Source organism: Caloenas nicobarica, chromosome 13, assembly GCF_036013445.1.
Source record: "Caloenas nicobarica isolate bCalNic1 chromosome 13, bCalNic1.hap1, whole genome shotgun sequence".
NCBI classification, from domain to species: Eukaryota; Metazoa; Chordata; class Aves; order Columbiformes; family Columbidae; genus Caloenas; species Caloenas nicobarica.
The window spans coordinates 16,069,707-16,097,275 of record NC_088257.1 but is presented as its reverse complement, the minus strand read 5'-3'; the positions used below and the strand labels follow the sequence as shown (position 1 = coordinate 16,097,275).

Sequence of the window (27,569 nt, the reverse complement as noted above, 5' to 3'; positions counted from 1 at the left end):
TCTGAATGATTAAGGTGAAAGGACTCTTGTTCCAGACCTGGCTTTGGGGCAGGATGGCCGTGTGTTTTTTGATGGATGCTCATCACTATTCCTGCACTGTCTGGCAAGTGCAAAAAGGAGGATGTAGTATTCTCTATAAAGATGCTGCTGTTTTCCTATAACGCAAAGGGAAAACGCACTTTATTCTTTATTGGGTGGTATATGCAATTATTTATATACATAGTAATTTATAAAAGCTCTATTTCCAAATGGCTCTGTTGTTAAAATGCTTCAAATACTTTGAGAATACATGTCCTATACTCGCAGCAATTCTCAAAGTTTATCTTATATCACAATAGAACTATATTGTAATGTACATTTAATATACATTGTACAGACTTGGAGGTTTTAGAGCTGAAGGAACTTCAGGTTTGCAGTTTGAAAATATTGATGGTGAAAAGTTTGGTGCGTAGGAAGCAATTTAATAGCACTTGTGCTGTGAAGAGCACCCAATAAATACATGTCAGAATGCTGTATTACATGCTGCTTTTCAGAATGAATTAAGAAGTGAATTGTGCAAGATGCCAGCCAGCAAGAGCCGATTTGAGAAATGAAGGCTAATGGCTGCCTTTTTATTACTGGACTTTATAAAGCGCCGTGTATTTATTTAACAGATAATGTTCTGCTTGGGTGCAGCCTTTGGTGAAGGGAGCTGACTAATGTCTGAATGAAATCTTTGCTCCAGTCTTGTGCAGGACTTGATTAATCAAATAGCCATCTATTTGATTAATAATAAATAATGTCTTCTGGTAATTTAAACTAATTGAGGTTTTGGCAATATGTGCGTATTGGGAAGCAGAGATCAGCGGGTTCTTACTTCCCTAATTAACCTATGTTAGGGTGAGAGCTGAGTTTCTGTGGGAATGCAGAAATCCCCAGACTTCTGTGGGAAACACAAAGCTGGACTTCAGTGGTTGTAGATGTTTAACGTCCATGCTGAAAGTTAACCTTTCATTGTGTTATGTCTGAGTGCCACAACACCCTTCTATTAATTTAAGAGCTAGACTGGTCTAAAACTAACCTCATAAGGCAAACACCGCTTTTCTGTGAGCCAGGTCCCAGTGCCAAGGTGGGAGCTGGTGTCTGGATCAAAGGGAATGTTGTGCGCCTAGAGGAGAGAGATGGAATGTCTTTGGATCAAATGAGCTGGAACACTGACTCAGCCATCAGAGTGCTCCAGTGATCAAGCTTTTAGGTATTTTGGGACAGAGAATTTCAACCTTTTGATAGACTCAAGCATTTCAAGGACTGTTTCAGGGCTGGAGGTGATTCAGCAGCCTGACCGAGAGTTGGTGCCCTCATTGACTCTTATCTCAGGATTAAGTAGGAATTGCCTGTGTGCCAAGATCTCTCAGTTCTCAAGAGCACTATGTGATCAAGCAATAGTTGTCTGACAGCATTGAAAAAATACAGGTTACAGAATGTTAACACAGTAGATTGTTCACAGAGTAGCTTTGGTTTCTTGAGCAGAGGACCAGTAGGATGGAGCATATGTGAGAGCTTTATGGGATGTAAAAATAGAAAATGGAAACATTATGGCTTGTATTGTGGAGGAAAAACTATTATCATAACATTTCTTCCCAGACATAAAGTATATCAAGTCTTTGCTTAGAAAAGTTTGGGGTGTTTTTAGTTTGTTTTTGTATGTTGCATATCAGCTCTTTGCCTAAATGGTATTGCATAGGATTCTCTTTTATATTTGTCTAGAAATGCCTGTCAGAAGATGTATTAAACTAAAAATTTAAACCCACACAGCAATATCATGTTTCAAATGACACTGCAGCAGTATTGCAAAAAAGATTAGAAATGGAAGTTAAGATTGAATGTGGGAATAGTCATGATTAATGACAGATGTCAAGGTTTGCTACAGTGAAAAGTACCTTTGAATTGGTTGGATTGATTAGTTGTACATGGAGCAGGTATGGTAGTTTTTGGTTTTCTCTTTTGGGGAAGAGAGAGCAAGGGAAGTGACCTGAGTTACAAAAGAAAAAGAATCCCAATTGTATGGCAGGAGGCTGTATTGCTTATGTCCGACGCATGCAGTTGGCTCCTTCCAATGGACTAAGACATGAGAGGAACGTTTCACTGGGATTCACTAGTGCTGGATTCCAAAGTAAATAGGGGTCTTATTTTAAAATGGTAATATGTGGTTAAAACTATAAAAATGTAAATGGTTCTTTTTTATTCTCTGAATTCAATGCAGTAGGGTTTTTCTCACTTTGATCTTAACTGGCGAGAATTTTTCACGTCAGGCTTGTTGACTGTTATCTCTTAGTCTTTTTTTTAATGAAGAATAAAAGATCAGAGAGGCAAAACTGGAGTAGATTTGGTATAATTTTTAAGCATTAAATTTCTAACAAGCTCCCTAAAGAATGGTCATACGTGAAATACAAACTTCTCCCACTGCGGTTTTACTTTTGCGTATGCCCTTTGTTCAGCTATTTCCTTTGCATGCAGTTGGATGGTGTTGTAGATGTCTTCCTCTGGACTTTTGTAGCCTGGTTTTCCTTATGAAATGAATTGTGCAGGAGGGACACCAAAGTGAGAAAATGTGGAGAATAGAGAGAGAAATCAGTGCAAAAGCAAAACTCTACAAAAGAGATAAGTTGGAGCAGACAGAAGAAAATAAGCGCAAAAAATAGATAGCCTCAGTCCTGCCTGTCAAGGGAAGGCGAGAGTCCCATTTGTTTCTGCCAAAGCTGCATACAAACAGAAACGAAAAATGCCACTGTTTTAATGATTAAAAAGAAGTACTGAAATACAGTCTACGTGCTCCAATCTCTGATGAAAACTCAGCATTAGTCCTGCTTATCTCCTCAGCTGTGTTCATGGTTTTAATGGAACTGGAGAACAAATTAATATTACTTAAACCAAATGTGTCTTACAGCCGCCTTGTAACTTCTGCCTAAAATGTTGTTCTTTTTCTTTACTGTTTGCAGTTGTGTGATGAGAGGTGCGGAGAGTCTGGGAGGTGGGGGTGTGTGGACTGTCATCTGGGTAAATATGTTGTTACTTTGAAGGATTGTGACTGGCAGTTTTCAAACGCTGTTCCATTCTACCATACTCCAGCACTAAATATTACATTTATTACTACAGGTACAGATAAGGGAGTCAAAAGCTTCAGTCTTAATTGCACACTACCTTGGATCTTTCAGCAGAGTAGTCCTGTGTCATCAGCTGAACAGGCTGTTATTGATTTTATTCTCATTATTAAACTGAAGATTACTAAACAGCCGTTTTTGTTGTTTAGCCCTTATATTTCATTTTGCTACACTACAGTATCTGTAGATGTCTTTAATCTCTTTGAAATATGTGCTTTATTTTTATATTTCAGTTTTGTGTTCATCAAATGTCAATACTGGCCATAAACATATTAAGGGTAATAAATAGCTCTTTATATCAGTCAGGCAGTGGATATAATATGTATAATGGATAACACTAGATGCAGGTGAAGTTAAAGAATTTATGAATAAACCAAGTGTTATAGTTTTTCTTGGTTCAGAACTGTAATTTTAGGATGGTCTGAAGGAGGCGGCAGTGTTAGGTGAAGACATTTGTTGAATGGCAAAGCTCACAGTTCTGCATGAAGAAGGGAAAGCAGTAACACTATAAGAATAATGGGCTTCAAAAAAAGTTTTTCAGCAGACTTGGGAAGCTGGGGTGTAATCTTCTGGGAAAATAATATTATTAAGGCTGGTTGCTGCTGGAAAGGGCAGGTGATGATCCTGATTGTAGAGGAAGATAAGCACCGTCAGACACTAATACAGATGAAATAGTCGAAGCATGTTGGGATAAGATCAGAAAGGCCAAGTTGCAAAATGAGTTATTAGAACTGGCAAGGGTCTTAAGAGATGGCAATAAAGATTCTAAAAATACACTGGAAATGAGAGAGACAACAGACAAGGATTGTGAGTGCTGAGTGGCTCAGGGCTGAAGGAACGACTGGTTCTTAAGGTCCTTAGTCTTCAAAAAACAGTTGATACGATTTGTTGCTTCATACAATTAATTGCCCCAAGGAAAGAGAACAACAGATGGGAACAATGGATATACAGTATTTATGTAAGTTAGAGGTGATTGAATTCATATTGCCTAAATCTCCGCAATCTTTTGTGGTTAGAATTTTTTTCTGAGAATGTGGGAAGTTTGGGAAGAGCGATTACTGTACCTGTAACGTGGTGTGGGGAATAGGCAATTCATAGGCCAGCCAGTCTGACTTTCCTGAACAGAAAGATAACAGCATAAACTATGGGAAAAAGCCCAGCTGTTTGAGAGATGAGCCATTTTTTCAATTATTTCCACTTCTCTGCCCACCTAACAAAAAATTACACCCTAGCTAGTCAGCTTTGTCTTGTCAAAAATCAAACATGCAAAAACCCACAACAAAAGAAATGAAAAAATCCCACTTGTGCTTTCATTAGCAAAACTTTCCTAGTGGGAATGTTGGAAACAGTAGATGCAGTGCTGCTTTATTAGGTTTTGTTTTGAAACTACTATACCTGACATTTTAGAACAGAAGTAAGGAAATATACAGTTGAAATTGCTGTTAAAAGTCCTTTAAAAAAATCCATTTAAGTACATCACCCAGATCTACTATCAGCTGAATCTGGTGATATGTTGCTCTGGTTAAGTGTATTCAGCTGGGGACTTTGCTGTTTTACAGCTGGTGAGATAAACCAGCAGAAATTGAGATTAGGAGCCTGACAGCTCTGTATAACTTCACAGAAGTAGGGTTAATATTCAGTATCATTCAAAGACTAGTAGTATCCTAGGAGGGAGGTTAGAGACTGTTTTTCCTTCTGTCAGTGATGTCTGAGCTCTTACAACCAGCTTTCCAAAGTGCTTTTATCTAATTAGCTTACTAGTGATAATTTTTCATCCTTTTCCTAACCTTTCCTTGTCACCAGCTTGTCAGCGATTATGTGCAGCGCCTGGTGGGTTTATGGTTTTGGTTTTATGAGGTTTTGCTTTTTGTTGGATTTTTCATCGTTGTTTTTCCCCTAACCAATGCCATTTCCAGCAAAGTAAATCTCTTGTTGTGTTTTTGAGCTGTTCTCGTTCTGTTGCAAACTTGCTCCTAGGCGGGGTTACAACACAGTCCCCCATGGGCAGGACCTGGAGCTAAGTGCAACCGCTTTGTAGTAGCAACTTAAATGGGCACCAGTTTTTCTTGTACCGCCGGCTGCTCAGAAATGGAGGGCAGATGTAGCTGCTCAATGCTACTGGTCTCCTGTGGGGAATTGTTTCTTTCGACCACAGTGAGACACACAGGAATGGTTTCATGGAATTAATTGCACGTCTTTTAGTCACTTAGCTCTTGAATGCTGGGAAAAGCATACTAATTCTTACAGCTGGGATTTGTACCTTCATTTTTTTGCAGTCAGATAAATTCTTAATTTCTGAATTCATATTTTTGACTGCTGCAATCAGGTGCCAATGTCTGCTTTTGACAAGGAATTAGGTTGAATTGAGAAGAGGGCAACAGAATTACACTTAACCCATTGATTCTTCTTGTTTTGAATTAATTTTTATCCTTTGAGAATAATTTTTCTAATCTTAATAGGCACAGGTATATTCCTGTACATTGCTATGATTTGAGATCATGAAGTGTCATCAGTTTGAGTCTTTAAATTTCATTCTTTTTTCAAACTACCTTCCTGTACAGTCTTGATATTTCAAAGCTGTATAAAATCCTTGCTCTCAACACTGTCTGAGAGACTTTAAATGTCAGCTGAACGGGTGATTTGCTGCATTTCTATTTAGATGAATTCTGTGCAAACATGAACCTAAACAGTGCTGACTTTCAGAATATAAAATAATGGAACAAGCATGTTGTTAATCTTCTTCCAAACCAGCTACTTTATGTTTTTATTCATAGCTTTAAAAAAAAAAAAAAAAAAAAAAAAAAAAAACCAAAAAAAACCCACCACGCTTTCCAGTGTAGAACCATCCGGGCATCACATTTCCTGTATTGATCCATTCATTGAACTTCTAAAGAAGCTGTGAGACTACAGGACTCTTCATTTATTAGCAATTTTTTCAAGTGGCTGGAGACTGAGAGCTTCAGTGATGAGATGTCCCATGGTGACAACCACAGGTTCACATGGTGCGACCTGGAATTTGGATCCTCTTGTGCAGGGTCACCCAGCCCACTGCCCGGCACCAAGGAGCAGCTGTGCCCGCATCTGTTCTCCTGGTGACCTGCTCATTTCTTTCCCAACAGATGACTGAAAATGTTTATTCTGTGACAAGAGATATATAATTTTTTTTGCCTTGCCTTGCCTGAAACGTGTGGGGGTTTTTTCTTCTTTAAAAACAAAACCACCACCACCACCAAACAAACCCAACTTGCTTTAAGCTCTCCTAAATTGTGCATTCCCGAAACACCGATAAATACCAATGGTAAGGGGCTTTTTGTGGTTACTTGAGTTTTTTTGTTGTTTATTTTTAAAGGGTCTTCTATGTCCTATCTGCATTTTGGGCTTCTTCATTTTGACAGATATGTGCAGTACTCTTTTTCATCCATGAGAGAGCACATTTCTGAGATTGGAGTATATTGGTGAAGCTGTTACAAGACCTTTACAGTCAGGACTATGGTTCTTGTATTTCTCTCAAAGATTTCCAGAACCTCCACAGTGCTTATATGCTCTTTAGTCCAAGGAAAATATTTTGATGCTTTTTGAAAGCAGCTGGCTCTTAGACACAGTGCTGTGTACAGAATGTTTGCAAAAAAACCTCAGCAAGACAGTTTTGTCATGCAGGTGTTGTATGGTTGCTGACATTTAATGTGCTTTAGTTATTCTTCAGTACTAACTGAAATATTTAGGATTTTTAGTAGGTTTAAGCAAACCTTATAACTGTTATTCTGAAACAAATTCATAATGTTTTGGCTTTTTCAACTCAATCCATAACTCAAGCAAGTTGCTAACTCTCTTTACATTAATTTGTTTATACTGAAGCATCTGGTTTTTATCCTCTTACATTAAGCCTCATTTATGAGACTAATAGTGTGATATTATCCCAACAGTTTCTTGACTTCATTGCCTTAAATCCTGTTCTCTGTTTTTGTCTGCCTCACCAGTTCAGTGTAATCTGTATCTCTCTCTGTAATCTCCCTTTTATTTGCAGGTTTTTCTGTTGCTGATTACGTACTGTGTATTTAAATGCTCTGGAAAAACAACTGGTGTTTTAGCTATTAAAAATACTAAATAGTTTTGTGGCTTTTCTGAGCCCAGTTTAGTGTGTGACTTCTGGGAGGTAGATGCGACGAAGTCTGGAATTTGATCATCTGCATTCAACACCTCCTTGACCTCTGGTAAAAATGAGGTGTCATTCGGCAGCCCTGGCCTGGAGCTGCCATTGAGTCAGCTCTGAGGCGATTAAATACTTGGTGCTTCTGCTAAGATCAGCAGTAACAGCACAGCTGACACTTATTTCTCATCACGGTTGGAAAAGGGATGGCTTTTCCTGAGCTGGCGCCTTGGAACAGAAATCTATGTATGTGTCCCATGTCTGAGCCAAAAGTTCACTTCACTTTCCCCATCTCCGGTGGCAGATCCAATCACCTAATACACATTGCTATGCTAAGACCAAAGCCGAGAGGTCATGTGCCTAAAGCACAGGCAGTAGGACACACTGTAGTCATTCAAAAATGCACAAGCGCCCCTTAGGGTGGCAGTTTGTGGAGGGATTAAGCCACCTTGTATAGATCAGTTCCTCAGCTCGGGCTGAATGTTTACTCGAGGGCTGTTGGCAGCATATTCTGCTGCTCTGGAAAAGACTCCGGAGTGCAGCACTGTTACAGCTTTACGGAACCAAAGCCGCCAGGAACCATTGCGGTTGATTGGGAATTTTTGCACACTGCAAGAATTAGGAAGCTGAGAATGCTCTGTGGCTGCAGGCACAGCCTCAGTCCTGCCAGGATCTCTTGATTCTTCCAGTCTAAGTGACTTGCTTGTATAGAGTTCTTTGGGCAAGAATCAGCCAACAGATAGTACTTTGACCTGACCACAAAGAACCCCAAAATACTTTCTTGAGGTATGGGTGTGTACTTGAATTTGCTTACAGTATTTGCCTATAGTGTGTTGAGTCTCGATGTTAACATGCTACTTCTGAAGAGTAAATGATTCGTTACTCAAGTTCAGATACTTTGATTGATCGAACTGTATCGTAACACATTTAAAAGTTCTGTTCATTGATGCTATGTCATTGCTCTACTGAAAGCAGGTGAGAAGGCAATGAATTATTTCCTGTTCACTAGTGAGGCACGAAGAACCATTTCAGAGGCTGTAGAGAGGAACATCAGTAGCTATAAAAGGAACAATGGATACTTTTCAAATTTTTATCTATGAAAAGGCACTAAAACTTTTATAAGCTGTTTTAAAGCTTCTGCTGATATATTTATTCAGCTGCCTCAGTGCTGTATTCTGAATGAATTGCCCGATAGAGAATTTCTCATACAGGTTTAATTTCTGTTGTCACAGTCTGTCTAATAAACGTGCATTTGCAGAAAGTTTAGAAAACCAAACCCAGATGCCCCCGAAACAACCGTGCAGGTATTCCTTTAAAGGGCTGGCTATTCTTTCATGTCAAGTCAAAGGCAAAATTTTGATGCGATAAGGTCAGAGCTGGAGAAAGAGGAATCTTGCTCAGCTCTTGCTGTCATCTCTGTCAGCAGTGAAGCACATCAGTGCCCTTGCCCCTAGGAATTCAGGTCTGCCTTGGTTAGCCAGGCATCTCGGTTTTGCAGTTGTAACTCCCTGGTTTTCCAGCCGTTGACACATAAGAATAAAAGGGTGCTGGTTCCCCTACTCCTGTCATTGGCTTCATGATCATTAAAAGAAAAAAAATAACAGTATGTTTAAGTAAAGGCAGCAAGTGTTTACTCACACAACAATACCTCTATGTAACAAGTTTAATATATTCTTAAAATAAAAAGCACAGTAAGGGCAAAATCTGTGGTGCCAAAACACTAGACAGGCCAGATAGTTTATTTACTCACATTGTTCAGGGTTTATTTACTCACACTGTTTATCTGTTTCATCTTAGCTGTGTATTTTATAGGCTGCAGGAGGGACAGACTCTACATTATTCTGGGGATACAAGATTCAGCCATGGTTGTGGGGATTTTCTCCAAAAAAAATCAGAGGGTAATTCAATTTCAAGGCCTGTCGAGTCATCATCTTTTTGTCAATCTATATATCACAGGAATACTTGATGTGAGACATTTGTTCATTGCAACTATTTCATGAAACAAGAGGTGGGCATTATTTTCTGTAGACGAGGCTTGAAGTCTGGTCCTGTGGTTTCAGGCTGCTGAGGCTGCCAGCCATGTGGAATTAGGGGTCACGCGGAGTCTCCAAAAAGAAGTCAAGATTTCCTTCTGCATTTTCTTCAAAAATAAGCATGTCCAATGCTTTGAAATGTTCCAGCAGAGAGAAAATTATGCAGTGCTTTAGCAAACATGATTTTTTTTCTCAACCGGTATCTTTGAGCTTTTTTTGGAAACACCTCTTTAGTACATTGTACTGTCTCATTAGATTTTAAGGCATATGAATAAAATTATTAAAATACTAGTCAAAGTATTTTTATAAGAGTGGCCTTGAGTCTGATTGGACTAAACAGCCTGTATTTACTTCATTCAGGCTGTCTTGTTTGAAGTGTGGTATGAATACTTTACTGAAGAGATGGAGCCTTAAAAACAACTCTCTTCCCTGCCTCCCATCTGTAATATTAATCCTGTGTTATCTTGTTGCTAAAGTTGAAGTATTTTCAGGTGCTCTCCTTACTTGCTCTTGGTGCTGAATGCAGAATAACTTGTTCAGCACGCTGAGACTTTCTGAAAATCTGCCTGGAATTATAAGAGGTAAGAAGTAGAAAGTACCTCTTTAAAAAGTAGGTTTTCCTAGGTAAGACAAGTACAGTAATGCATATCTAGCAAAGATAATATCAGATTTTTGGATTTATTATAGGCAGAAGTTTGTGACGAAAACACGGAACATACCTGTGCTGGTTTGGGCATGGCAATGTGTGCATGTTTCTATCCATTTGACAGCTTAATTTCTGTGTACATGTCATATGGCACTTATAGGGAAAGGAGTGCAGGGTGTAATGAGACTACTTGTATTTATTTAAGCGATGTATAGATATTTTTAGGAAGCTTTGAAAGAACAGCTTGTCCTTCAACTTTGACAAGATTTTTCTTTTCATTGCTATCTCTTCTAGTGGAGCATAATAAAAAATAGACACTTTCTTTAATTTGTATTTCACTATTTTACTTGGAAGTTGAGTATAGTCACCTCTCTCTGTCTGATCTTTTGTGTATTTTCCCTTTCTGTTGATACTCTTGAGAGTGTGGGGAATAGGGGTCAACAAGGAGAAGAACATCTAATGTTGCAACTCCCCAGTATAATTTATATTCATCAAAGCTGACACTGAAGTCTCATAGCAGCACAGAAAAAGAAACCTTGCTCCAGGAGATCTAAACAACAGAAAACCCTACATGCGCTCTTTAACATTTTTACTGTTTACAAACACTTTAGGGGGGAAAAAGAGACTTATAGTTTGCTTGGTGGATCTTCTGTTCCCCTTGTGCCCTTGAGCTTCTGAGGAACCTCTGAGGTGACTCCCAATTTCACCTTCTGACCGAGGGCAGTCGGGTGCTCCTACACCAGATGTGTGTCCTGCCTGGGGTCTGGATGGCCGGCCTGCACCCCTGCTGTGTGAACAAGGCAGAACCGCCTCCAATCTATACTTACTGTTATTTTTCATCAATTAAAACCTTTTCTAACTTCGAGCCAGCTTGTAAATTTGGACTCATCTGCTTAACCCGAAATGCTATTTTTTTTCTGTTATGTAAATGGCCAAAAGCAAAGTATTTTTATTGTGTTGTGTGGCTTCTGAATAGCAAATAGTCTAGAAGATGCCTAGCTGGCTTTTTGTCAAGTTTTTCCTCATTTCTTTATTTTAAAAACAAACAAAAAAATAACAACACAGGGACAAAACCAAACCCCAAACAAACAAATAAAAAAACCCTCCACACAACCTAAAACTAAGGCCAAAGTACCTGTTCCTCAGTTGGAAGGTATTTTGTTGTGACGTGCAGTGGGTTAATGCAATGGGTGAGCAATCTTTGGGGACCAGAGTCTTCTCTATGTTAACTGCCCTGCTGCTGCTGCTTTGACGACAAGGTAATAAAAATCACACGAGTCAGCAGGATACTTAAATTGTAATTGTCAGAAGTAGCCAGAAGGTACCAGTTATTGTTGATGTGCATTAAGAAAATGCTGGTGACTCAGATGGCTTCTTAGTGAATCAGTGTCCACCTTCCAACAGTAGAATTACGATAATAATTTACAATTAGAGTATTCATCGGGGTCTAAAATCTGTTCTGGCTCTTCCTGTGTTCCTTGGATGTTCCAGTCGACTCAAGCGCTACTACTGTGGTCTGAGCATCAGTGCTGGTGAAAGCTGTTTGTAGTGCAACAGATTGCAAGGATGAAGTTCATCTCCAGCTGCTTGCACCACGTCTTCTCTTGCCCTGGCAGGACTTTCAGTGCTGTGATAGACACTTGATCATCATCTCCTCTTCCTTAAGAAAGTGAGTTGTGTACATCTGTCACTGCTTGTATTGAAGCACTTCTCGTACAAAGTGTTTTGCTGGATCTCAGAAAAATAGCATTTTATTTATTGATTTATTGTAGACTTGATGGTATAATCCAATAATATTAAAAAACCCCAAACAAGCAAAACCCCCCTGAAAGCTCTATAGCTTCCTTTTGTGCTGCTGTAAGAAGCAGCGTGTGTTATTAAAACTTCGTTCTCTAGTGAATTACAGCTTTTACAGTTGGAAAAAGAACAGAAAAATGTTCACAGAAGTTCAGTAGTAGTTCAGGAACCTTGGCACACTGTTGAAATACTTAGTTTCAACTTTAAGAGAAAGAATATTTGTGACTTGAATGTTAGACTTTCTCAGAACTGTAGAAAATAATCCGCTCATATAGATGGGCAAAGCAGTATTTAAAAACAGTAACAGACTTCTGTGGTGCCTGTACGTTTTTTGTGTTAGTTTTCTACATTAGAATATTTGGCGCTTTTTTGCGCTTAAATCCCCATTTTCATTTGGGTAAAAGGAAGCTGAGTGGGGTGAGAGTCCAAAACAATGGAGTTTCCTAATCTGCGGGAGGTTTTTCCCCTGCACCAGCTGTTTTCACTTGGACTATCTCCCGCACAAATAGGAAATGCTACTTTATCCGAGAACAAAATTTGTGGAAGGTTTTTCTTCTATACTTGTAATGTGTACATGTTGGAGGGAAATAGCTTTTCATGTAATAAATCAATTTTGGTAGAGGAGAATCTGGAACCACAGCTTTCACTCTGAATAAATTTTCATCAGCACAGAGCATTGGCTTCAACAGGTATCCTCCCTCTCTGATTACTGTATTTTTAAGCAGTTACCATAGTCCTGCCTCACCTTTTGGTGAACTAACAAAACAGGATCTCTTCTCTTTCCCATGCCATTGGTACCTGTGTCAGCTGCACTGTCACTGCTGAACGAGAAAGACAGAATCACATATACGGATGCATTTCACCAAAGTGTTTTATGAAGATGTAAATTCTTTCCTCTTTCTTGTGGAAATAATTCTTCTCCTATACTTTTCTTTTTTAAGAGCCTCCATTACACTGCCTGAATCTTAACCAGTTCAGCAGGTTATTTTTCCTCTTGTAGATTTCTAGTAAATAACCATCTAGATTGGGCATGTTGAACAAGTATTACTGATGTTAATAACTGCTATTTTATATTATCCTGGTTGAATTTTGACTTGCTGATCACGATGAAAAGCAAACTCTGACAGTGTTGCATAGTAATGTTGGAAAATGCATGTAATGGGTTAATATAACTTTATTCCACTGAAATTTTCCTGTGAATGATAGTGGTTCATCAGCTCTGTAGTGAAAAAGCTTCTTCTAGTTGTGTCCCAAGTGCCAAGTACTGCGTGCAGGAAGCATCTTATGTTCCTCCCGTTTCCAGCTGCAATTTGAAAACTGGCTGAGAAAAAGAGTCATTTTTAGAGAACAGAAAATGTGTCTATACATGATTCAGAGTATTCCTAAGAGTCTTGGTGCTAGAAACAAGCATGTCTCTATTGTGAAATCTCTTTGTCCTAAGCATGCAAACTTCTGTGATTCTGTGAGATTACCGCATTTAGTAAGACTTCATAGATTTTTCTACTATATAATGGTGTTATTTATATTGTGACTTTCTTTCCTTAACAGTTTTGTCATATATGCCAATGTCAGGCAGGTGGGCTTTCTTGAGTGGTATACTTCTTTCAATGTAAAGCAAAGTGAAGATTGGAGTTAAATACAAAAACTTCTAATATAAGCTTCTTTACCGTATCTTGTATTTTGTGCATATATTTCATTATATGCAATTGGTGTTAGATATTTAGAGTGCAAACTTTGTAATATCTGTGTGTATATTTTGTTTTCAGGTGATTTCCCCCCGCCCCCCCTTCCCCAAAAGCAGAGAGATCCATGGTAACAAATATCTCTTTGGACCAAAACAAAACTTCTTTTCTCGACAGATGAGTACGCTATGAATACATACGGTATCGGTAATGAAGTATATAAAGGGTGTGCCTGCCGGTAATGGTGTATATGGATCTGGCACCAACTGCTCTCAATCAGCCAGAAAATTAGGACCCTGACTAAAATGCGGAGCAGGAGTTCAGTAGTAAACTTGAATTGTAGCTCTGTAAAGCAACTGTACCTCAGAAAACCCAAGGAAACAATAGATAGTAACTCAGTCTGTGTTCTTAAGAGGTATTTTCAGGCATTCCTGGGAAACAATTTTATATTTTGTCATCATGTAATGGATTGCCATCCATAGTGAGTGCCATTCGGTTTTCTGGAATGTCTGCCTTTGGATGGACATCTAGAGTGTTAAAAATCACAAAATGCAGATAAAGACAGGTAGAACAAAGGCACTTGAATATCTTGCAGCCATCTGTGCTAGATATTTATTTTATACTGCCAAGCAGAAAGAACAGAAACATACTGACTAATTTTTACCAGAACAATAATCAGACATCCGCCGGTAAACATGAGTGTAGGCCAAAGGAAAGCAAAGAGGAGGCCTTTTGGGGGATAAAGTCTGCTTAAAATGACGTTGGTCTGCGTTCCTCCTGGGTCATAGTAACACGGGAAAGTCTGGTATTTTTTGAAGTTGCTTGCAATTGTTTCTATTCGTGCTTTAACTTCTTTAGAGTTCTCCGACTTGCCTGGGACATATGAGCACTGGAATAAGAAATCAAGGTGATTCATTATAACAGGTACTCTAATACAGGGTTTGTAGTTAAGTCAGGTTGAGTAAAACAAACATGCCAGTACTGTCAAAACTTTCCATGGTTTGGCCAGCACCCCTGGAGATCAGGTTGGTTTCCGTATGTCTACAACCCATTTGCCATTCTTCCCTGTTCCTGTCAGTGTCTCTGTGCTCCCGGTCTGCAGATTTACAGGTCGGAGTAATGTTGTTGGAAGCCAATAATATATACGTGCTCAAAATAAAACTGCAGCCTTTGGGCCTGTCACTTCATTAGTGCAATGCCAAGCTCATATTCCTAACAGAGCTCCTGGGCACCACAGCAGCAAAAATGCATCAGTTGTGCAGAAATTCCCGACCGGCTGGTCAGGGTGCAGAAAACAAAGCGGCTTCACTGTGTAGCTCAGGAAACCATGGCTGTTGGGGGCTTCCTACTTGTCCTTGGAACACAGAACTCTTTTGAGCTGTTGTAATAACGCGAAGTTATTTAGTCTTCAGTGGAAATAGTATTAGACTTTGAAGCGCTCGTTTGTTGTTGTTGTTGTTGTTCATAAGTTTCTTTCCTGCGCTATTATTTTGTATACATAATAATGGGGAAGTGTCTTTAGCTGGAAACTGGCCAAGGCATAAAAGGGATAGTTCCTGACCTGAAGGCTTAGACTTGATGTAACACAAACAACAGGTAGGAAATCAGCAAATCACCTCCTCTTGCAGTGAACAAGACTTTAGTTTCAACCTACAGTAGAGAATTTCTGGTTTACCGCTTCATTTCATGTAGCTTTTCCTGAGATAGTCACTATAAAGATAGGCACTAGCTAGCAAAATTCTCTTCAGCTTAAGTGTTTTATGCTGTCAGGTTTGCAGTGTGAAACCCTATATAATTTCTTTAAGAAGATGAGAACTTGTAGTCTGAACACGTACATTTCGGATTCTGAAAGTGCTCTTGTCTTGGGCATCTGAGATCTGAATTTCACTTTATCTCTCCTTAGAGAATGTTGAGCTGGAATAAAGCCTCTGAAATACTTGTGATTTTGGAACTGAACTGAACCTGACCTTCCTTGGGCCAGTGTACCTGCAGGAGCACTTCTGGTTGTAAGGGAACAAGCCTAAAAATCTCGAGCTCTTTGCTGATTCCCCAGCAGCAATGCTGGCAGAAACAAAAGGATAACACCATACTTTTTTCCCCTTTCACAATCTCGCAGGCACCTCTAAAGCAAAATGAATACTGTGTATGCACGTTTCCATCCCAGCCATGGTCTGCACTCATCCTCTGGGGAAGAGATCCCTAAAATGACTGATCATCTTCTAAAATTACTGATTTCTTTCTCTTCTCTGTCTAAAATGTTCCCCAACAGTATTCTTATTTCCCCTTTCTTGGCTTTCTTTATTCCCTGCTTCATATCACACACCTAAAATGGAACAAAATTGGTTTTTGTCCTCTTACTTAGGACAGTTTTTAACTTAGGTCTCTTCTGTGACAATTCAACAAGCAACTGAGCAAACCACAGTTTATAAAGTATTTCTTACCATCGGTTTTCACCTTGGAGATTTTCGTATTTTTAGATGTTCATAGATGTTAAATATTCATGTTTAGTTGGTGTATTTCTTAACAAGTATTAACTTAATGTTTGATGTAATGCTGAAAGCAAAATCCAAATCTGTGTAATTTCTGGAATATTTAAAAAATACCTTGGTCTAAGTACAAACATTAACATGTAAAAGACAAACAACTCCTGCTCTTACTTTGCTGCTTGGTTTAAAAACAATCACCCCTTCCCCTCAAAGGTGTTAGACAGCAGCAGGATGATTATTCAGTCTATATTACAAGTACCTTAGGATTTCTTTCCAGCGTATCTTCAGTCTGATACAGCATAACCTCTTGTCCTGAGGCTGTCAGGTTAACCCACACCTGCAGACAGGGATAAGGGAAGATATCCTCGTCCTCCGAGCCTTCGCTGTTCGGGCAGAGAACTTTGTCCTTGATGTTGGCTTTGAGTAGTTTGCACACAGTTTCTGTTGTCCAAACACTACAAAAACAAAACAGAAGTTTTAAAATGCATTAGCAGCAGCTGTTAGGAGTCGTGTGCTGGAGATGCGGGTGTGCCAGGTGTGGGTGGTGGCACAGCTGGAGCGCACAGCTGGAGCGCCAGATGTGGGTGGTGGCACAGCTGGATCTCGCAGCTGCACGGTCCCAGCACGGTGAGCTCTGCCCACCCCGAGTCAATGGCTGGCGAAGGGCTGCCCTGGGCAGCAGGGCAGGGAAGCGGTGGTTGTTGTTTGTCATGCCTTCTGTAGTGTGAAGTCAGATTTGAACTCCATCTGTTCATCAGCGACAAGTGTTATTCAAGAAAGAAAAATTGCTATAGATTTAATGTTTGGTAGTAAATATTTGGAAGTGCAGTACACTAGTTGAGCTTGACATTATTTGAAATCTGACTTAGCAGAACTTCCGATTTCTCAGAAATATTTAATTCAGTAATTCACAGAACTCAGATCACTTCCCATGTTTTTCCCCTCTTTTCCTTTTCTTCATTACATGGACCTTTTGCATGAAGATGCAGCAGGATTTTGTCTGGCAGAAATTAATTTTTTGCTGTTACTTATCACTTTTTCTCAAAAATTACTCTTCTATTATTGAAACCACAGCAAGCTTTTGCTTACAGTGATACACTTTGGTGGGAAAAAGACCCCTATAAATAGTCTCACTTCGGTTCTTAAGAATCTAGTCCTTTTACATGCAAATGTCTCTTGGCATGTAATGAGAAGACTGGAAGATATAGATAGATATAGATATATCAAATGTGAATTACTCTGTTTTAAAGGCAATGTTTTTGAAACACTTTTGAGTTTAAAGATGCTCTTAATAAGGAGAATGAGGTGGATGTACTTGCTTTCTACATCAAAATCTTCAAGCATGAAAAATCGAGCTGCATTCTTTGTCTTGTTACTTTGTGTGGGGTTTTTTTGCAAATTGGTTTTGTGTGTAGAGGCAGAACTTGCAGAATGAAATAAAAATGTGGATAATAGTAACTTCTTTAGCATACAATGTATTCTGCAACATTTGCTATGGTAGATGGGCCTGTTGAAGGTGATAGTTTCCTGTGATGGTTGATTTGGAGATAAGATACAGATTCTTGGCTGAACAATTTTACTGTGACTTGTGTTGCCCAAGTTTTTATAGTTTTATTAAAACAACATATCCTCCTTCCTGCACATGGAAAAGTGCCTTTTTTTCCCCTTCCTTTATGCAAGACTTAGCTTTCCATTATCAAGCTTTGATAAGCATGGTTGGTTTTTATTTAACGTGTTTCTGTAGTAAATGTTTTGGTTTAGTCTGTACTCATTCTAGCCCTGAGGATGATCATTCTCTTTCTTGCGCTTACCTGTAAATGGCTGATGACTTCTTGGCTCACTTTTTTCTTTCTCTTTTCAGTCTTAAATTCTTATGAACTCTTCAAGAACATATTGTTCATTTATTGTATTATGCACTAACATTTACTTTTGCACCATTTTAATAACTGTATTTGATGCTGAAAGGGAAAAGAAATAGTTCTGCATTCGTAACCAAATGGCTGTTGTTACCTTTTAGTGTAGAAAGGCACAATGGTGATCCCAATAAAAAAGTACATCATCATGGAGCAGGCGACCATGCCCAGTCCCAGGCACAGGGCTCTTGTCTCCCCTCGCTTCTGTGCAGTCACCAGCTTTTTTGCCAACATAATTGAGAGTTGTGAAATCTGAATGATCTCTTTCTGGTATGAAATAAAATACAGAAAGGAGAAGGTAAATATGAGTAGGATGGCTTACAATTATCACAGTTGCGTAACACATTTCTGAAATATAATGTATTTCAAGGAGGAACAGTCCCATTTTTGTAAAAAAGCTACAGTTTAAAAGAAGTTACCGTGTTTTTTATCAGTAGACTCCTTTTTTTACTTTCTGATATTTACCATATAGTTATTTAAAGTGTGCGTGTGGAGGCTAGGACACGGGGTAGGAAAACCTGGTTATTTTGGGGGAGAGTTCTGTTAACAACCTGGTTGTGCAGCTTGGGCAGAAGGGAAAATGGAATAAAGGAGCATCATGGGTCCTGGAGCACGAGCCCTGAGACTGTGTGGTACCTGAGTGGTAGTTCCTCATAACACAGTGGGAAACTAATGATGGACAAGCAAAAACCTGTGGTGTTAGTGAGAAATTCTTACGTACAGTAACTGTGATAAATCCTTAATTATTTCTGTGGGAAAATGAAAAACTGAAAGATTGGTACTGCCACCATGACTTGTGGAAAACTTCTAGTGGCCTAGTGCTATTAATCTCTTGTTTTAAATGAACCATAATGTTTACATAGCTGTCCTAGTCATGCTGAGAAATAGTGGCGTAATCAGACCCCTTGGTGCATGGAAAACAAGAACTGCGGGACTATTAACCAAAGAATTAATAAGAAATGTAATTGCTCCACCAGTCTGCTTGAATGTCAACCACATACACAGCAGAAATACCAGTAAGCTCATCCTTCTTAATAATCTTCAACTGCCAGACTGCTGCTTTAAAGACGCATAAGGAATTTGTTTGTGTAAATTGGGAATTTTCCCAAGTGGCCAAGAGGTTTTCCCAGCACTGTGTGCCATGTTGTTCCCCATCCCGACACCAGCCGGGCTGCTGGACCCCATTTCTCTGCGTGGGCTGCTGGGTGATCCCGTTTGCCTCTGCTCCCCCGGTTCAGGTGTCTGCTCTGCCCCAGAGAGAATAAGGACATATGAATTATGCAGAGAGTGTTAACAAGAAAGATTGGTCTAAAAATATCTCGCCAAGTGCTTCTATAAACATAAAAAAATAACTGGCTCGGTCTTCAGGCAGTGTAAATCAGAGGTGCTCACGTCACTGTGTTGCTGCACCAGATTAGCTGTAAATGCAGTCCCTAAAACACATACTTCCTGCTGCGTTTTTTTTTTACGCTTTAAAATTTAGAAGAGTAGAAAAATCTGAAAAGCTATTTCATGCATGTGTGGAATTATTTAAGAGCAAACCCAGGTCAGTGAAGGAAACTCCATGTGCTTTTATTTTCTCCTTTCATATATAAATATTCTTATGTTCTTGTGCTGAAGATCCTGTGTGCTTTGGCTCTCAAGACAGAGGAATGCTACATGCATGGAAAAGAACATTTATTTGGAATTTCCCCATTCTTTAAAAGTTGGGGTTTTTTTTTTTCAGATTAAAAATTCTTTAGTGTCCTAGCTCTGTCAAAGTATATCAGGAAGAATGTTGAAAGAAGTAATTGTTTCCTCTGGCAAAATCATTACGTCTTTGAAAAACGAAGCACTGCAGAGTTCTTGATTGGCCCAGGAAATGTCAGAATGTATTTGAATTGGGAGATGTTGAAGTGCATAATGTGGGTTGTAGTCTGACCTTCAAGAGCAGATCTAAACATATCTTTGGCACTGACGATTGTGGGGTGCCTCCAGAATTATTAGGAAAAGATAAGCTCCAAATCTTTTCATAATGTTTCCTTTCCATAATCTTCAGTCTAGTTAAATTATACAGTACATTAGCCGTGCAGTTTCAGTGTATAATCACTGCACTGGCAGCTGCTGGTGATAATCCTAGGGATGCCATCTGCTCAGGTTTGGAATAGAGTCCCCTGCTTTGACGAGTAGACATGTTTGGTACTCGGTGGGGAGCCTCTGTCTCCTCCTCCGCATCTCTCAAGGGCTTTCCAGTGCTGTGACCGTGGTCAGTTCGGCTGGGATCTCTCTCTGTGGCTGTTCCAGGCTGCTCTGAACTTGGGTACGGCAGTATTGGTAGCACTGCCAAAATCATTGCGCTTGCTGATGAAAGGGAGCTAAACCCTTCTCTCAAGCTTAAGTTGAGAACAAATATTAACAATGAGCTAGTCATTTTTTTGAGCTGGTTTATCCTACACCGTATGGTGAATTTGCAGTGAGTGTTTATGTTTTGCTTTCAGATGAGCATCAAGTGCTAATGCTATATCACACCAGAAGAGTGGTGCAAGTCATCCGCATCTCTAAAGCAATGAGGAGTTTTTAAACAAGCCCGGACCTTTTGGTCCCTAATGCCTCTGCATTCAAAATAACCATTTGCTTTCTCCCGTCGGTGCGAATTTAGTAGTCACCTTATTCTGAAAACACCTTGTGTAGATAAAACTTGCTGGCTTTGCTGGTTGTGTAAGAGTAGCATAGTGTTCATTGCCAGGTACTTTGTGAAGCAGAAGGCAATCATAAGTTTTACATCCATAAATATGAGCTCTGTCCTGGTTGTGCTACTGTGATGGAGCTGCACAGCTTACGTGTTTACTACTGAGTCTGAGTAGAATTAGTTTGATCGCTCACACTTGCCTGCCTGTTTCCATGAGTATTTTAACACTGCTTAGATAATTTTTCCTTTCTGTTTCAGTCCTGCCCTCATCCTTTTCTTATCTACTGCCCCACCGCTCACACCCAGCACAACAGCCCTGAAGTCCAAACTGCATTTGCGTTGGCACTTGCTCCCCCCCCCCCGCCCTCCATCTCCTCCTCGAGCATTTATGTGCATTTCTTGCTGGTAACAGGTCGGCCCCTGCCAGGGGTGCAGGGGCCAGGGAACATCAGTTTTGTTCATTGCAAATCGATGAGAACTCATTACTTAAAAAGCATTCTGTGCATCTGGGACCACAAATGCTGTGCGTGATACAGAATAAAGTGATGTTAAACCTTAGTGGAAATGTGCACAGAAGATTCTGCCATGTACTCATGCAGCTGTCTTGGCTACTTGAGGCACCAATATTTTGACTGTGTAAAATGGTACAACTACATTTATTTTGTGAAATACACTGTATCATTTTACTTTATTAATGAACTGTTTACCCCGATGTGACGCTCGAGTGAATTAAAGAAGTTAGCTTTTTTGTTTAAAAACTTATGCAGTGGTTTAAGAGCAATTCTGTTAGCTTTTAAACCTGCTAGTTCTTAAAAATAAAAATTTCTTGTTCAGTTCAGCACTTCTGAAGTTTTTTCTAGAGTGCTTCTTTTGGATTCTGTGCACTGCAGGGCTGTGCAGAATGAATCAATTTCAGAGTAGTTTTGAGGGAAGCCTGAAAGAGTTGCAGTGCCTGGTTCTTCTCTTAGGGGTAGACAAGCACAGCCCCTGAAGGAATGCTCAACACCCAAAGCCATGAAACTCCCAAGAGGTGCGTTTACCATTTAAATGTATAAAAGCTTTCATCTCACATGGGCTGCAGACTCCTGAGATTCTGTTGTTTGTGAAAATATTACCATTAACTTTGCTAATAATTCTGACAATTATCAGATTGATTCCAATTAAGAGAGAGAGAACAACACAACTTTCCTGTAGCATGGAGGCTACCTGGGCTGTCCCCCAGAGTGCTGCAGAGTCAGTAAGCGTGTTGCTTCCAAAACCACTGTACTTTTTAAAACCCGAAACTACTGCATGCTCCCGAGGAAAAACAGTTCATTAAAAATACACTTACTGTTTTGGATGAAAAGCTGCTTTCTCCGATGAAAAAACTTCTGTTGCGTTACACGCTTGGGATAGTAGTGGAACTTAGTGCCGAAGGGATTTTTATTATTTTTTTTTTCCTTTCCTGTATTTCTCTTGGTTTGCTTTGCTGTGGCTGAACGCCTAACTTAGCTCCCCTATTATGAAGCTTTCTGTAACCATAAATGGTAAGGTATGAAAGAGCACTGTCCTTTTTGAGATTAATTGCTGAAAACCAGGAAGCCACAATGCTAATACCAAGTACAGCTGAAAAGACTGAGTTTTCTTATATCCCAGGGCCCCTTGAGCACATATCCCAGTGGATCTGTCTAAGCTGTGGCCCTACTCCTTTTGTACAGCTCTCTAGAAATCTTGATAGGTCTTTTGAATAAGATTTAAGGAATCGATTGTATTAATGACCAGTGGCCTTGATTCTTAATGCCTAAGCTATTACCAGCTGCGTGTGAATGAGTTGTTGCAAGTAATTTTGGTCATTTGGATGCAACAGATGCTAAATTTTTGACTGTACATCAGAGTTTTATAGACAAGAACAAAGAATCCTTCATGCCATAGATACATGAGTGTCCAGCATGTTCCTCTAGCCAAAAAGCCAAGTCGGATTCTGGGACATATAAACAGACGACTCCTAGCACAGAGATTCAGAAAAGAGGGGTGTTGGTTTGTTTGTTTGTTTTGAGAGAGAGAGGGAAACTTTTATTGGGAGACTAAAGGAACTGAAATGAGTTAATCCAGTAAAAGCATTAAGAGTTCTGAGGATTGTAAACAAGGGTAGGATCCCCTCCACCCTGTTTAGGAATCTAAGAATTAGCTGTTTCAGCTTAAGCTGATCATCCAGGCTTGCTTTTGGTAAAAGTTTTCAAGTTGGCTTGTTCAGAGAGTTCATGCTGTCTGAAGATAACAGATGAAACTCCTCCAAAAGGACATTTTCTATCATTATTGATGCAGAAGAGAGCACACAAAGCTAACTTGGATTCGGAAAACTGTCTGTTAGACATTTAAAGCTGAGTAAGATGGAGCCTGCTACCGTGATCTAGATTGGAAAGATTTATGACCATAGTTATTTTTTAATATTTGAGAAGTGATGTAGCTAAATTGAAAGAACGACATTTGAAGGTTGGAAAAAGAGCCTGATGAACAACACATGTTTCAAGATAAAACATTATCTGGTTGGGTGGAGTTTTCTATCATGTTTTGATACTTAGGTAAAAAAAGACCACATATTTCAAAGATGCAGGCTCTGGCTCAAACAAAAGCCGTGCCTTTAATGATGAATTTATTAACAGTGATTTTGGGGCTGTGTGATTCAGGAGTCAAGGTGGAAGACAAGGTAACCCCTGCCCACTGAAATTCACATATCTCCAAATCTAGCCACCTCTTGTGTCTGTTTCCTTAACTCCCAGCCTAATACACACGCATCCATTTTTAGCTGTTGCACTAAGGTGTTCTACTGCAAAGTGAACACAAAATTTGTGGATTCCGCAGGCAAAACCGAGATGACATCTTCACAGTTCCTCAGGGCGCTGAAGGAGGCGGTGGCAGAGTGCTTTGGCTCACTTTGAGGTGCACGGGCGGTTTACTGGAACGGACAGAAGCTGCGCTTCACGTCTGGTGCCACACACCTTCTCCCTGTTTCTTTTCCTCTCACCTGCGCTGCAGATGTGCAAGTCCAGGTGGCCACCGCCTCTGGGAACCAACCTAATAAAATACCCGGGGTGTGCTAAAGGGAGGTGCTGTGCTGATACCCACTTCTCACCTCGGGATGTTTGGATGTGCCACTGACTCGCACCGAGCGACGTGTGTGTGTGAGAGCTGCATCAATGGCAAACCAAGTGTTCATTGTGTTATAAACTGTAATTCTGTATTACAGTCTAAAATAGCCTCACAGTGACCCAGAGAGAGGGTGTGGGGTCCCTGCTGGACAGACTGAGCTCCTGAGCGCTCTCTGATTATGAGGGGCAGAACAAACCGAGGCCAGTTAGGGTCAGTTGGGGCTAAAGGCAGCAGCCCCTCCTGGTCTAGAGATCCTCTTGCAAATACCAGTTTCTAGCCAAAATAAAGAGTTTTGCAGAGGCCTTCCTAAGGTTTGCTTGAGGTGCTGTTTTAATGTTTGATCCCTGACTATAATTGGGGGAAGAAAGAGGGAGGAAAATGTCAGAGTAGGCTTTTCTGAACTTCAAATACTCTGTTTGGAATCTGAACAAGTTTCTTTTCAATGTCATGCTTCCCACTTATTTTATTCCATTGTATTAAACTCTTTGGCTAAGGCCAAAATAAATTAAATTCGAAGGATAGTTTTCCCATGGTTCTTTAAAAAACGAGCAATGCTTCAACTTGGAAAAAGCTGCTCTGCATGTAAGTTAGTGAAGTATCTACACTTTAAATTATTATTCTCCTGAACTGCAAGAAGCTATCAGACACAGAGAATTAAGATAAATATTTCTGAGGAGTTATTTTCTCTGTAAGTGCTAGTGAAAGGAAAAAGTGTGGGAGAGAAGGCATGTGGCTCTGAAAGAGAAATTGTGTAAACGTTAGTATACAAGGATTGTAGCTCTGTTTTGTAAATAAAAATAGGAAGGGACTGTAAACATGACAGCAGTGGTAGGGGAAAAGGGTTTCTGGTGTTTATTTGCTGTATACCCTGTAGGGACTATTCAAACCCTTGCCTTTGCACCATTTGTATTGCAGAACGCTTTGTGCCAGGGCCTGGCCATTGCAGGGGTGTGTTAGTTCAGGGGACTCTTAACCCTCCCAAGGAATCCAACTGACTTTGCTGTGATTCGGAAGCTTCAAGGAAGCTCAGACCCCATATGCTACTGAAGTTCATTGCAATGACATCCCATGAACTAGACTGGTTTGGTCTTTGCAGGTGACCCCTGATGCATTAGACTGGCCCATGTAACAGGTGGATCTTGCTGGAAGTCCAAGTTAGATTATATAGTGTCTGCAGGCAAGCAGAACCGATGTGAATTTGCAAACTCGAAACTCCCTTTTGGCGCTAATGTGAAGAGCAGTTCAGGAGTTAAAAAGGGAAAGGAGAAAAAAAACAACTCCAAAACAAAAAGTATATTTTTCAGAACTGCTTATTCCATTCTTCTAAGCTGATCATCCGTAAGGGTTGTTTTCATGTTTGGGCATAAGAAAAACTAAATGGCTGTGAGACAGAGCCAGTTCAATAAGTACTGCCATTTTATTTCCAGGACTTTCTGGTGCTTCTAAAGAATCAGTGAGCTGTGAAATGAGAACAGTTGTTTGGATCTTCAGAGAGCCCCGCAAAGTTATTAGCTCCCCCTTTCCTAATTGAAACATATTCATAGTGTAGTACATTGTCATTTTTAATGGGCATCATAAAGAGAAGCTGTGGCTGTTGAACAAGGAACAGTCAAATATTAAAAATGATGTGAGTTAGGAGGAGGAGGATGTCCTAAGTGTTGGCATATCTGAATCAGGCACCGGCAAACTTCAGGGCTCAGCTGCTTCCTTTTAAATAACTAAATTAACAAACTCTTTGCTGCACTTGCTGATAACTTGCCAGTTTCATGAGGACTGAGGGAGTCCTCAGAACTTGTCACAGATACATAAGCAGAGATTTTGAGTTGTTTGTTTGGCCTCCGGCCTCCCAGCGTGGTGGATGTGCGCTTGTGATGATTCCCTGCGTGAATGGTAGCTGTGCCATGATGGGCTCCTGTGACGTGTTGTAGTAAAGCGTAAAGCTGTGGTAGGACTTAAATTCTCTCTGAAGTTACGGAGAACTCTTTTACTGCTGTGTCTTGAAACTGAAGTTAGAGAGGATGCTTAACTGTTTGCTGCATCCAACCATCTCTGGATACATACTGATTTTGGAGAATAAGGACATGGTTTTCAATCAGAATAAGAGCGTATGCTCTTTTCCCAGATGCAAGGCCTTTACTGAACTTGTGAACTTAGTACAGCAACTGTCTGACACAGTCAAGTATGAAATCTAGTATGCAGGGACCATGTGCTCATGCTGGGAGACGTAAGCGTTGCCAAATCCCCAGGGCAGACGGTTGTCCAGTCTGGCGTGGAGGGCTGACTCTGGTGCTGAGGGTCTCTGCTGTCATCTATGAAGCTCCTTTCTGCAGTGAAATGGGTAAATTTCTGTTTCTGAACCTTGTCTGTTCAGTGTTGGTACTGTATCTGAAATAAGGGCTTTCAGCTCCTCATCTATAGAATAGGAACAATATTTCCTTTTTTACTATCCTAAGGCCAAATAGGTTAATGAAATGTAATTTTTTTAATGGAAGGCACTCAGTATATTAACTGAGTGTAACTCAATATGTATTCTGGCCAATGAAAAGGAAATTCTTTTCCCTGTGTTGGATACTTCACCAAACTGACAAAATGCAGGCAGAAAAGAGGATAAATGTAAAGCAGCTTTCACAAAATAAGATATTTAGACATGACAGTCTGTGATGTTAAATAAGCCTATGGGAATGTTACTGCTGAGCAGATGAGTAGAATTCCATAGTACTGTATAACAGAAGAGATCAGAGAGTTGTTAAGACTTTTTCTTTTTACTTTTTGAAACTAAATAGAGCTCCTGTATTGGTGTAATGGCCCCCAGGCAGCAGCAGGGCCACGTGCAGTCTGGCAGCTTCTGGCTATGGCAGAACTGCTGCAGGTGCAATTTGCAGACAAGTGCCTGAAGTCAAGCAAATCCAGCATGTTCTGCATGACTTAATTTACTGTCTAAGTTCTGGACATCAGACAGTCTGGTTATAGCAAGTCATTATAGAAATGCTAAAAACTTTTTTCTGGTTCGAGGGAGAACCTCTGTGATATTGATAACTTGAGTACAAGCCATGGCGATGTTTCTCATTTTTCTGGAATTAAATTGCTTAATGGCAGGATTGAAAATAAAGAGAAAATATATTATGAGATGCCCTTTGTTTCTATTCTACACGTTCTGTATAGAAAAGTTCACATTTTGTTTTTCTTTCTTTTGCCCCAAGTCAGACTGCTATACGGAGTTAAAGTAAATCTTCTTTTTCTTAACATTATTCTCTTGTTGCAGAAAGTTACTGGAAATGAGACTGTCATCTATAAATAATAGCATTGATTTTGTGTTCCCTGAAGCAGTTAAATTTCCTTTTGGAGTGCATTCCCAATATTTAGACATTTTATTGTGCTTTTCTCTACACTTTTCATGAAAGTAACATGATTACTTTGAGCTCTTCCTTTACCTGGGGAATTTTAATCTATTTCAAAGTAACTTTGCCCCAAGAAGTTAACAGCAGATAAGTTTGAGGCTTATGGAGCAATTTCCCCTGTGATTAAAAACTCGAATTGAGCCATTGGTAGCAAAGATCATTAATTGTGGCTGTGGAAGAGAGAAGGTTGTGCAAGGCTCTGGTACTGGCGCTGGGCTTCTCCATCACATGGGGCGTCTCGGCTGAAAAGCGACTCAGATACAGGGCAGGTCAGGGGAACATGGTTTGTGATTTGTGTTTTTGCAGATTCCCTGGTCGAAGTACATTTGCTCTGTGCTGATGTAGAGAAACAGAAGCCTCAGCTGCTCTGGGTGTGGAGCACAAGGAGGAGAGCGCTGGAGGGAGATGTGTGGCAGGAATTTGGTGGAGAGAATTGCTGGGAAATTGTCTTTTTCACACATCAGAAACCCTGACTCACTATCTTGACAGAATAGAGGCAGAAATAGAGCTAATTTTCAAAGTTCTCCACC

General features: G+C 40.0%; 2 protein-coding genes across 3 annotated transcripts in view; one reads left to right on the top strand and one right to left on the bottom strand.

The window, feature by feature from the left end:
* Positions 1-27,569, top strand: part of KCNIP1 (potassium voltage-gated channel interacting protein 1) — a 395,786-nt gene that overhangs the window by 19,899 nt on the left and 348,318 nt on the right. The gene's annotated exons all lie outside the window — the stretch shown is intronic.
* Positions 12,508-21,975, bottom strand: KCNMB1 (potassium calcium-activated channel subfamily M regulatory beta subunit 1). Of its 2 annotated transcripts, XM_065644310.1 has the most exons (5): positions 21,843-21,975; positions 17,942-18,111; positions 16,191-16,386; positions 14,110-14,334; positions 12,508-12,584 (listed from the first exon to the last, which is right to left on the bottom strand). In XM_065644310.1, exons 2-5 carry the CDS (start codon positions 18,076-18,078, stop codon positions 12,579-12,581), a joined length of 564 nt encoding a protein of 187 aa, XP_065500382.1. In that variant the 5' UTR covers positions 18,079-18,111; positions 21,843-21,975; the 3' UTR covers positions 12,508-12,578. The 2 variants fall into 2 exon arrangements, with proteins under 2 accessions (XP_065500382.1, XP_065500381.1); XM_065644309.1 differs by lacking the exon at positions 12,508-12,584 and having other exon boundaries at positions 14,050-14,334.